Source organism: Acartia tonsa, chromosome 9 (assembly GCF_053477335.1).
Source record: "Acartia tonsa isolate MP-2025a chromosome 9, ASM5347733v1, whole genome shotgun sequence".
NCBI lineage: Eukaryota > Metazoa > Arthropoda > Copepoda > Calanoida > Acartiidae > Acartia > Acartia tonsa.
Window position 1 is genome coordinate 36,201,876 of NC_137268.1, and position 13,091 is coordinate 36,214,966.

The 13,091-nt window shown below is 31.4% G+C and overlaps 2 protein-coding genes across 2 annotated transcripts in view; one reads left to right on the forward strand and one right to left on the reverse strand.

The window, feature by feature from the left end:
• The window catches only part of LOC145327676 (immunomodulatory peroxidase-like), a 182,771-nt gene that overhangs the window by 128,156 nt on the left and 41,524 nt on the right, over window positions 1-13,091 (forward strand). The gene's annotated exons all lie outside the window — the stretch shown is intronic.
• On the reverse strand, window positions 883-11,490 carry LOC145327678 (salivary peroxidase/catechol oxidase-like). The gene is made up of 19 exons (XM_080171237.1): window positions 11,355-11,490; window positions 9,856-9,896; window positions 9,514-9,581; window positions 9,136-9,238; window positions 8,423-8,603; window positions 7,997-8,162; window positions 7,670-7,829; window positions 7,349-7,599; window positions 6,329-6,539; window positions 6,100-6,246; window positions 5,712-5,863; window positions 5,571-5,636; window positions 5,409-5,494; window positions 4,625-4,796; window positions 4,393-4,459; window positions 4,149-4,272; window positions 3,787-3,878; window positions 3,041-3,115; window positions 883-2,167 (listed from the first exon to the last, which is right to left on the reverse strand). The coding sequence occupies exons 1-19, from the start codon at window positions 11,473-11,475 to the stop codon at window positions 2,111-2,113; spliced, it is 2,340 nt and encodes a 779-aa protein (XP_080027363.1). The 5' UTR covers window positions 11,476-11,490; the 3' UTR covers window positions 883-2,110.

Consider the following 13,091-nt stretch of genomic DNA (forward strand, 5'->3'; position numbering starts at 1 on the left):
TACATGAATTGTACATGATTATCAATTAGAATTAAGTTTTTCAGCTATGAACGAACTTAATTGACCTTGTTGTTAATAAGTTTAATCTTTTTTAAAAGTTTTTTTCATGCTATTTTTAGAAAACACTGATCAACTTTTTTCCTTTTCGTTGTTGAAACTTTCAATTTACCCCCAACAATGAAGGATAAAAAGTTTAGAAAAGGGCACACAGAATTATCTTTCAATTTACCAGAGGAGCTCCAACCCCCCCCCCCCCCTGGAACAAATATATGGAGGGGGGGGGGGGACTTAATTGTGACTTTCATTATAAACCAAAAGTCTTTCTATCAAATTTAGTTTTATTCATAAGCCAACTGTATACATTTATGCCCAGTAGTTAAATCTAACTTTAAAGGGCCACCCCATATCTTTTTTAACCTAACCTAAGTTAAATCATTACAACAAAAATATTATCCAAAGTCAGTCTCGCTCGACTGATATGTAAAATAGCAATGTGACCAGGAAGGGAGGGAAGATGTAACTGTAAATCATACTGGTACCCAAAGTTCTCCTATTTGTAAGCTTAAAAAACTTTGGAGACTTGTATTAAATTCGTTGATAAAATAAGCGGTGTGCAATAATTACAGATAATTTTTTTTATAAATATAGTATTCAGAAGGGGTAATTTTGTTTCTCATCATGAAAGAGAAAGAATATTATGAATTTATCGGCCAACGTCTTATCCCTTAAGATCTCTGAAAGTAATGCGACACATACATATGAATATATAACATTTTCTAAGATAAATTAAGCAAAGTTAGATTTAAAAGTCTGAATTTTAAATATTAAATCTAATAAGTTCAATTGAAATTTATAAAGAATTTGGACCAAAATAGTAAAATACAAAGATGATAATATTTATTAAAGCAAAATTTGACATTAACTTACAGATGTCCACACTTAACATATTGTTCCAAATTGTCCTAGGATTCACCATATATTAGAAAAATTGTATCCTCAAAAATTGGGCTGTAATAATGGTAATAAAATTATCAATGTGTGGAAAAATAACTTACAGATTATACTGTCTTGTTACTGGAATCCTCAGACAATGTTTAGAATTGCTAGTAACATGCAGTTTTAGTTTCTGGAGACGGACAGACGTACGTTCGGACCGACCCTAACTGTGGAAAAGCTTTAATAGTAAACCTTAACCTAGATTAGAAAAAAGAGGTTTCGTGATTTTCAACTTTATGTTTTTTTTTATTTTACATAATTGATGAGGAATAGGAAATGGTTGTTTTCCTTAAATCATATATTGACCACGATTGAACTTTATTTTTTGAATAACACTGAGGAGCACGTTTTAATTTTAAAAATAAATTGATTGAAACCTGAGCTGGATCTTTAAATCATTTCAATGGTGCTCCAAATCGGGGGGAGTCAACTTTCCACCAATGAGAGCACAGCATTTTACGAAATGCTACGCTGTGATTGGCTGAAATTCGGCGCACCCCGATTTGGCGCACCATTGAAATGATTTAAAGATCCAGCTCTGCATTTAAAATAAATAATAAGCAAATATCATAAAAATTAAAAATTACATTCTTTTTTAAAATTCATAATAATTTATTTCTTTTCCTCATTTACCATGATAAAAGCATAGGTATATATTTTACATATGTATGAGTATGTATGGTTAGTAAATATCTGTATTTTGTTTTTGTTCTAAACCAGTTAGAAAAAAAGCTAATGTACAAAATATAAAAATAAGAAAATCATCGCATTTTTTAAAAACAAAAAAAGTTTTAATTTTTTTCTCCTATAATTTAAATGATTATGCAAAGTATTCATAAAATTTATTTATGATTAGTGAATATGTCTCTAGGGGCCTCATGTGGCTTTTGAAGATTGGGGTGCTAGGTTGGACCCTTAATACAAAATATTTTTTTACGTATTAAAACATGTTTGGGCAGAAGGGTGATTTTTGCTAGGTATGATTTCCTCCCAAAAAATAGTTATGAAATTTTCCAGGACTTATGTGGACTTCACTGTTAAAGAGAACCATATCAGTTTATACAGACACATATCATGTTAACTTTAGATAATAATTTAACTGGCTGTTTGTATTTCAAGGTATGGCGTTTTTATTTGAGCAGCTCTGGACAGGATTTGTTGTGTCAGGAACCTAAAAACAAATCACAATCTTTAAAATGTAATATAAGAAGTGCCACCAATCTATTTCTATCTCAGATGTATCATACAAGATGGAAAAAATAACAATCTTTCAAAATTTAAAAAAAAAAAAAATATCGAGAGGATAATTCCTTTATATCTTACTAGAGGCCTCTAGTGGCATTTAAATGTTTTTATTTTTATTTTAAATATCTAATTTGAGAAATAATTTGTCTATGGTCAATCAGCTGTTTCTACGCAGCGCTACTACGCTACGTAGAACAATTTATACGCTAGCGACACTATGCGGCAGGAATATTTAAATGTTTTTTGATTTTATTGTGATTTCTCTTGGGAGGGTGGTGGTACCCTCCCCCAAAATAGTTATAAACCTTCTCAGGACCTATGAGAATCTACCCTGTTAGGTAGAACCCGATCGGTTCAGCGGTTAGCGAGATCCTTCGGTACAGACACACAGACAAACAAACATCCTGTTACTTTAGTATAAGGATTTATCAACTAGCTAGGAAGCAAATATATGTACTAATTTTAAGGTTATCTAACTAACTACATCAAGGTACCTAGCTATAATCTAGCTATCTAGTAACTTACTAGTTGACTATCTTACCTGGAAAGCTAAAGGTTGCATATCACCAACATTACAGTTATCACACAGAATCCTGGCAAAACTACTTCCTCTAGGTACCCAGCTACATGTATATATACTGGCTATCTAGTTGCTAACCAATTGGCTGTCTTACCTGGAATGCTAATGGTTGCATATCACCAACATCACTGTTATCAAACAGAACTCTTTCGAAACTATTTGCTCAAGGTACTAAGCTATATACTGGCTATCTAGCAGAAAATTAACTGGCTATCTTACCTGGAAAGCTAATGGTTGCATATCACCAACATTGCTGTTATCACACAGAATTCTAGCAAAACTACTTTCTCTAATCTAAAACATAAAGCTATTGAATAGTTGAACCCACTAGTTGAGTAAAGGATTGAATAAGATACAATATTGCTGTATATCTTCATTACGTTATAGACAACTAGCAGCTACTCCTCTAGAAACCTCCAGAGACACTTAAGGCTGGATAGGGAAAAGTTGAGCCTTGCCCATTTTTAATTTAAGTTTTAAAAAGAAAAAGTAAAAAAATATCTATTTGGGGGTTATTTTTAATTTGGAATGTTGAGATACTTTCCCCCAAAACAGTTGAAAACCTATCCCTGGACCTATAAGAAGCTTCACTGGAAAGGGGAACCATATCGGTTCAGTGGTTAGCGACATCCTTCCCTACAGATAACAAAACCTTACCTCTTTATATTATGAGATTAAAAAATTAATTAAAACTATAATATCAGTGGGCGGATGGATGCTTTACACCGCAATCAAGATGCGGAGTATGTTGCAAGGTGCGAGGAGAGGTCTAGAACCTAAAGTGACACAAGTCCCCTGAAGGCATCATCATAACATTAATTCTAACAGTTTCAATAACATTAACCAAATTGGTAATCTTATGTATTTTATCAAATAAAGCTATAAAATTATGATTTTACTGTAAGGCCAATAAGATATTCATGGAATAGTGGATGATAACAGGATAGAAACAAACTAGAATATACCTTTTCTAAATCAGACAAAGAGAAAGAACCAGGAGTGTTGGCCAGATCATAAAAATATCTGTCACCTTGTCTCAGTCTTGAAAACTGATCACCTAAACAAGAATAACAGTAATTATAAGCATAAAAGCAGTTCTGTAAAATATATCTTGTTGATGAGTTGTAGCAAATTCTAGATATATACTGACAATACAAATAATATGATAGATGAAAGTTTGCCAGGATAATATATTTTATTGTCATTTATACAGTCAACATTCAGTTTGCCATAAATACATACATTACATTGGCGAAAATACATCCACTGTAAATTTGTTGCACGTGTAAATGGCAGTCTTCCAATTGAACTTATAGCAGAAACTTACCTATTATACAAAGAGCTGTTGAACCCAGAATAGAATCATTCTTAGGACGTTCACTCAACATCCCAACAAACAAATCAATGTCATTAACATTATTGTATATTCTTCTCAACTCATTAACATTTATCTACAAAAAAAAAACTCTTCTGTTGTAATATACATTGCCAAATAATATACATATAATTGTAAAAATATGATTGATCTTTCTTCTAATTTAATAATGTAACAATTAAAAAAGAGCAAATGCCTGATCTATTTGATTGAGCAAATCATTGAAATTATGTGCTCTACCAAGGCCACAAAGCTCTCTATATCTAAGAATAAAATAAAATAGTTCAGGAAAATCTTTCATATATTTTTAGATTAAAAAAATTGTGTAACACATTTTTCAAACTTTACACAAATCAACATCTGCAATGGACATTTGGCCTTTAAATTTTACAATGTTGTTCTAAAAAAAATTATTATAATTAAGTTACTTGACATAGCCAGCCAATCCATGATCCCTTCCTCTCTGTATGTTCAATGCAATCAAGTCCATTCCTTTTTGTTCAACATCAAACAGATTATTGGTGATATCTTCAGGAAATGTTGCATCTACTCTCTGACTGTTTGTACGTGTCATTCCTCTGACTAATCCATCAATCATACCTGAATTAGCAGATCAGATTACAGCAGCAATATTAAATGTCATTAACACTTTTTCACATAGAGGAAATTAAGATTTATAGAACTCATTCTTGTTTTAGAAATTATTAATTTTTTTTCAGTTCTGTTTAGAAGCATTCAAGCCAAAATTATTTTTGTTCAAAACATGCTGGATAATTAATAAATGCATTGTATTAGAGTCAGCTTTCTATGGATTGTTTTGATTTATCTTTGGTAAGAAATTGTCTATATGATATGATACATGATATTTCAGTATTGCTTAGAACCAGTTGTATTCCATTGGATATTTAGCAGTTTTGAAACTAAACTGGAATAGTTATTTCTCGCATCGTATTATAAACGGCTGTCCGCGGATATAGAATGTACAATTATGAGATTAAAACTAGTTTTTTTAGCCCCCAGGTGACGAAGTCACCGGCTAAAAAAACTAGTTTTAATCTTATAATTGTACATTTCTATATTTGTAGAAAGCTGGATATAATACAATGCTAGACATAGTTTTTTTCGTATGGATGAGAACTGGTTCTTATCCACCGGATTCGAATGAATACGAGAAAAATTATTAAATGACATTTCAGAAATGTCCTAATATACCTGATAATCTTAAAAGGTCTGGTTTGAAGAATGTGTTCTGTAGATTCATACTTGGATCCAACTGATTACTAACACTTGCATAAACTCTAAACAAACAAACAAAAAAAAGTCTTCAGGAATTTTAATTTTCTGTTTAAAAAAATTGTACAATTGAAAGATTACCTGAGAATTCCAGGTATCAATGTGTGGCCAAACCGAAAAGCTGCTGCAGCGAATTCGTTGGTGATTCTAAAGTATAACACTAATTAATAAATTAATAACTTAAAAATATACCTTAGAGACATAAAATGTAAAGGTTGATACCTTGGATCAATGTCAGATCTGTAATTATTACTGTATCCATTCCCTAATGTCTTTAACCCATATCTGTTCATGTACTGTTGTCCAAGCACCACTGGAAGCCATTCATTGTAGACTATATGTTGATATTTAGCAACCAAAGTTCTCCTTGCCTCCTAAAATATAGACACCTTCAGTGAATTCTTAAAAACTTTTGCCTCACTAAAATCAGTTTGCCTCACTAAAAACAGTGAGGCTCGCTAAAAATTAAGAGGGGATAATTTTGCCTCACTAAAATCTTAGTGGGGCAATGTGATTTTACTGAGGCAAAAGTTTTTAAAGAATTCACCTCTGGTTTGATCAGTACAGCATTTAAAACCTAGAATTTAATATAACATTATTAAAGATATACCTGAAATATCTGTTCATCACTACCCCCTTTTGATCGGGCAATACTATCAGCTATTCTATTGTGTTCCCTCACAAAGATAGTATGGAGAAGAGTTAAATTTGGCACTTCATTGACACGTGTATCTCCAGCTTTCATGCATACTCCTACCTAGAGATCAAATTTAAACATAAACTTTTTTATATAAAGTGTAAAGATAAATTAATACGATACTTAATTTAGATATGTATACCTTACACTCCAGTTCTGGTGTGTGATCATCAGGTAAAAGTGAACCATCAGGACCTGGGCCAGTCCTCATTCTTCCTCCACGTTTTGATCTCAGATGTTCTAGTTCTTCCTGTGTTGACCCATACACTTGGCTCAAGTCCAGGAAATGTGTCACTTGATTGACTTGCTCTCTGTATCTAACACTGCAGTCTAATGCACATCCAGGAAGGGATCTAAATCAATATATGTTATTGAATAAATTGTAAATCTCTTTAGGAAAAAAAAGGACAATAAATCAGTGTTTCCGTTCAAAGGAACCCTGCAAGAAATACACCGCTTTAACTGCTGAAAGCCTGCGATAAGTAGATCCAATATCCAAAATTTGAAGCCTCCAGCTTCAATAACAAAAAAGTTACAGACATTTTAAAATGATCCTTTTAGTTCAATGAAAATTTTTAAAGATTTTTATTGCTCATGATGGAAATTTTAATATTAAATTACGTCATCTGGATGAAAAATTAAAAGCTTATTTTTGTTAGAAACTTAGGCTGCCAGCAACTGATTTTTACAATAAAAACACCTCTTTTCAAAGTCAAAATCTCTTTTAAAAATTCGGTTTATTTTGCATTTGTGAGCGTAAAATCATAGCAAGAAAAAATGAAAATAATGTAAGTAATACAGATGCTTAGCATTGATTGGATGTTCAGCGGACTTAGGTAACGTATTTAAATAATGAAAATTCTATTATTAGCAATGAAAAACTTTCAAATTTTCATTGTAGTAAAAATATCATTTTGAAATGTCTATAACTTTTTTGTTATTGAAGTTGGAGGCTTCAAATTTTGGGTATTGGGTCTACTCGTGGCAGTCTTTTAGTAGTAAAAGCAGTATATTTCTTGCAGGGTTCCTTTAATGTGTGAACTAAAAAATATAATTTAGTTGGTTACAAAAAGAGTTGAAAATATTTAAAAGAAGATAGCAATGTAGACAATTAAAGGATAAACAAATTGTAAGATTACTGAAAAAATGTAAAATAGCAAACCTTACAAAATTCATGCATAACTTCCTGCCACTACCAGTAAAGAATTTGTCACTAGATGGAATCATAATGTTGGCACACACTGATGAATTAGATTGTAAACCACTTGAACAGCAGTCAATATCTCTACCACTGTCATGAAAAATAGGAGAATGAGCCAAGTCATGATCAATAAATTGACCCATAGCCATAAGCATTGTTGTAAATCTGTTATCAGGTAAGTTATCACTTATTCTGGTCCATTGAGTAGACACCTGTAAAATATAATCAAATTAAAAAACATAATCAAAATCAGCATTAAAAGTTTATCTAATGTTCACTTACCAATCTAGGAGAAGGTAGATCATTTCCAAAACTATCCTTCCTTATAGCCTGCACTCCATCAGAATATTCAGGAAGCTCAAGTCTGTTGAATACTGTGTCGGATTTTCCAAGCCTTCCATCTTGTACATTATTACAGCTGCCGTCAGCAGACCGGTATTTCCTTAAAATCAGTTCCTTATGTTCAGCCATAATAAAATCTTTCAAAAGTATTAAACATTATTTAGATACTTCTGAAATATTTAATATTTTCTCTATTAACACTATAAACCTATGTTAAAAAAAAAGTCACTAATATACATTGATTATAATGTAATACATTCAGATTACCTGGTAGATCCACAACGATATGGAGTACATTCCTTGCATTTTGTATCTTGTGCAATAGGGCCAAAGTTTACAGCTGATGCATCTCTTTTCTGTCTTACTCTATGATCTCTCTGCTCTTGTTCAACCAACTTTAGGCATAGCTGGTTTATCTTTGTTCCTGCTCTTCCCTTGCAATATGATGGTCACATTAATTGTTATGTAATTTGATTAGTTTGAAGCTGAAGCTGCTAGCTGATTAAGCAATTATCTATCTTTATGATTAAACAAGATTCAAAAAATAGGTTACAAGATAATTTTAACCAAAAAGATTAATGTAATTAACTGTATTAAAGGTGTTTTACAATATAAGGGGACATTATGCAGATAATTGGTGTATTTTATTAAAGTATTCTTCCTTAAATGTCTAAAAATGTGACTGCATAAATTCCTGTTCTATTGTATTTCTTCTTGCTGTTTTTTGTAACTTTGCATGAAAATAGCTGCCTCCATCCCTTTTATTTAGAGTCTTCATATTGCGAAGTTCATTTGATATTTCGTTTGTTGCAACATCTGCATTCCTTTCAGCAATTTTTCTGACAGGAGTTGAAATGCTCCTTACAGCAATGCCCTAAAAACTTTAGCATTATTTTTGTATTTTGTAAAATTTCTGTTTAATTACCTAACTAGATGACATATTTTAATAAGTTTTCATACATCAATAATATCCAAATCACCTTTGCCATGCAAGAAAGATGAAGATCATACTTTTCAAAATTTCAGGTGATGACAGAATATAATACAAGGTAGTGTTTAAAAAGATGATGATATATATTAATGTGCATCTTTATCTGACCCTAGTAGCTTTACAAAATATCTAATCACTAGCAGCTACGCACCTAGAGGCCTCTAGTGACACTAGTCTCTATTAAATTTCTACAATACTTTGCAATGTTACTTAGGAGTCTCTATTCGAGAAGAACAACTTTCGCTTTATTGTGATTTCTCTTGGGAGGATGGTGGTACCCTACCCCAAAGTAGTTATAAACCTTCCTAGGACCTATGAAAAGGTACCCTGTTAAGGAGAACCCATCGGTTCAGCGGTTAGCACACAGACCAACAAACATTCTGTTACATTATTATAAGGATACACCAATTTTAACCTGTTCAGCATTATTGAATACTTGGTTGGTAGCTTTGATACCAGTTGCAGGATAACAACATAGACCAAAGGCTCCAGAGGCTTGGGTGCAGATAATTTTTGATCTACATAGTAGAATTTTAATTAGTTAGCTTTATTACAGTTGTGGAATAAACAGGATTTTCATATTTAATCTTTGATTGAGAATGCATATTTATCACATTGTTTTGTAGAAAGTTTTCTGAAAGGGATTTTACAAGTTTTGCGGCCTGTAAGTCCAGGTACAATTAAAGATTAAAGATAAAATCTATGATTTTATTTTATTTTTCAGTACTGCTTAAAACCAGTTTTATTCAATTAAAACTTAATTAAGGTCATAAAGAAAATAAGGATAGTATACCTCTGTTCTAGAGTTACCATAGTATTAGCACATTGAACTGCTGGTCTACAGCAGGAGGAGGATGATCTCTGAATTTACAAACATATTAGCAATAAATTCAAATTTTGATTTTAGAGTTTAGAGACTAACTAAATTATATCAACTATGAAGTATTATAAAATTTCTGTTTCAAGTCTGTAGATACTAGTTGATACAACACCCTTCAAAAAAACAAAAGCTTTTGTTAAAGTCCTTAATGTTTATAACAATTAGTTGCAACTGCTGCCCTACCCTCACTAATAACTACACATTCATGGTATTTTTGCGGTAGTTGAAGAGTTTATTATGTAGCTAAAATGTTTCCTGGTTTCTGGGTCTTTGAACTCTTGAACTTGATGAGGATCCTATAAAAGAAATAGATTAAAACCTGTTGTACAACATATCTAAAAATGACATACATTACAATTGAGACATTTAAAACCAATGATCAAGAGATTATTAGTTAAAATTTTTTTCCCTTTCACGTGGATGATGCTCTGAATTCTCTAGATGATCACTTAAATCGAAGGAAAATTCCGCCCTTATGAGGTAATGGTAATGATAAGATGTTTATTTGGCTGGGGAGATTCATAGAAATAAAATAGATTTCTATCATATCTACTAGCAAAATGGTTTAATATTGATAACTCGCTTTGATTGACAGATAAATTTACTAACGACAAACAAAACGAATAAAGATTTTTAATTTTGATAAGTTAATTTTTTAAACTAATATTTAAACAAGGATGACAATATCCATATGAAGCAAAGCTAAAAAATTATGGAAAATGAACTGTATAGCAGTTTCATAAAAAAACATTAAATCTAAAAATCACAAAACCTTGTAAGATTTATAACGTGAAAATTTAGGAATCGATCTAGCACCTCAACCAATTAGCAAATCCTAATGAAACTTTGTGGGGATATGTAAATTGTGAACTTATTTAATCCCTAAAAATATCAGCCGTCTTTCTTAACTTAAAAATCTAGGAATTGAACTAACCCAATAAGCAAATCTCGATAAAACTTTATAAAAGTATGCAGAATATGAAAGTATTCAATCCCTGAAAATTTCAGCCGTCTATCTTGAATAGGAGTTGAGAAAATCATGAAAACTAAACATGTAGGAATCAATCTAGCACCCCAACCTATTGACGAATCTTAAATAAAACTAAATAAAATATGAAAAATGTTAACATAATAAAACCCTAAAAATGTCAGCTCTCTATCTTTTATAGGAGCCGAGAAAATTATGTTTCCCCATTCTGTCTCTAACAGACAGACGGACGGACATTTCGAATTATAGAGTAGCATCGCCACTAAAAAATCACAGAGATAAATGATAAGATTTCATTTGGTTGGAGAAATTCATACAAAAAAATATATTTCTATCATATCTAATAGCAAAATCAATTCAATTTTCATAACTCACTTTGATTGACAGATAAATTTACTAATGGCAGTGACTGAATATTAGAGTAAAACACTGGAGGGAGAAAGGGGTAAAATAACTTTATCTCCCAATAGCAACCATCGTGTGCAACCTTTCTTTTAGGTCATTGAAAATTAACCAGTTGTGTCGCTTATATTACACAGCCAAGTAGCAGAATATAATTAAGAAGCAGACAAAGAAGGTCTTTGAAAAAGGAAGGGAAGTAGTTGTATGTATATACATCTATACTATAGATCTATTGACTGAATGATAAAACATAAAATAAAAAAATTAGAATTTGATAGGTTAATTTTAGAAACTAATATTTAAATAACAAAATTTGCATGTTTAAAAATGTAGATGCGACATGCAACTGAAAAGTTTAAAGTACCTGCTTGAGATCCAAAATTAATTTGTGAAAAGACACAATCAATATAACATAATATTAGTAAACTATACAATCTCATTTTAAATTGTCTGGAAAATAATGTTTTGTTAAGTCTGTTATGCATAATGTGTAAGTGACTTCTTGGCCAATATTTTTACAAGGCCAAGTAAGCTTCCCCTAAAAGCATTCTGATGAAAAAAGCCAAAAGTGCAAGGACGTTTAAAAGGATGGTAAAATAAGGGGGTTGACACTTTAAAGGTTTAAGTGGGTAACAATAGTTATTTCTCGCATCGTATATTAACAGCTTTCCGCGGATATAGAATGTACAATTGTGTACCTCGGCACCTCGGGGTTAAAAAAACTGGTTTTAATCTTATGATTGTACATGTTTATATTCGTAGAAAGCTAGACATAATACGATGCTAGACATAGTTTTTTTTCGTATGGATGAGAACCGGTTCCTATCCACCGGATTCAAATGAATATGAGAAATGTATTTTTAAAATTTTGATTGGATTCAAATAAGTTGTTTCAAAGTTTGAAGAACCCTTTACTACCAACTATCCCAATATTGGACGATATGCATTAGTATGAATATCTTTTGATTTTTTAAAAAATTATTTTATTTAGTTAGGCATTTTAGATCTTTGTCTATTACTATTTAGACAATACGATCTAAATTAATGATAGCAATGAAAAAAAAAGTGATTGCCCACTAACGATTTTGTTATTTTAATGTAGCATATCAAAAACATTTGACAAAAAAAACTTCATATATTAAGAAAAATCTATTTGTACTTTTAACTTTACTTTGTTTTAAAGGATCAAGCTTAAGGAAAAATGTACTTATTGCTTATAACTAAGACGCACAAACCGAAACTAATGATCAAAACCATGTTTTTAGTTATTACTGGGAAATCCAAATTTAGCTTTTTAAATTTTTTTTTTTTGGAATTTTGATCTGAATTGATGGGGAAATCATTAAACAGTAAAGCGGATGAAAATATTTTAACATCTTAATAAATTTGTTTAATTTGTCAAACCTCTATAACCCATGGCGTGTGTAGTAAATGATATTTTTGAGTAAAAGATGGAAGGCTAGAATTAAGTTACTTTTAAAAGCAATATTATCGCCAAAGCAAAAATTTAAATCAAAAATTAAATTTCTAAATAAATCTACAAAGACAACATGACAACTCCTCTTAAGGGGCGTTTCTTTGTATTTTCACAGAAGCTTTTCTCCTATTTCTAGCCACTGCGGGGAACTCTAATCCTGATGGGCCCATTGGCTAACCCTGCGGGGCAATCACCTAACCCAATATAACCCAACCTAGTCTAAAAACCTATCAAAGGCAATTTAGATAATACGACGAATCGCCCCTTAAGAGGCATTTTCACGAAAGGGACTCTACCCGATTTTTGTTTCAATATAGTGAATTTATCTTCTCTTAATTGGCTTTTGTTATCAAAAGAATAAAAAGATTGTAAGTTTTTGTGGTTAAAAATATATTAATATATTTAGCTGTTCAAGTAAATAGAAGTATTTTCATTCTCCCAACTGTTATAGGCTTGTCCTTAGCCATTGATTATTACCCTCTTTGTGCGTTCTATGAATAATCAATAGAGAGGCACTCTTAAAGTTTCATTAAATATATTTAGCAGCCTCCTGTAACCTTTTACCATTTCAAAGATCTGCTGTCTAAACTCTACCCAAATATGACAAGTTGACAACCCCTCTTT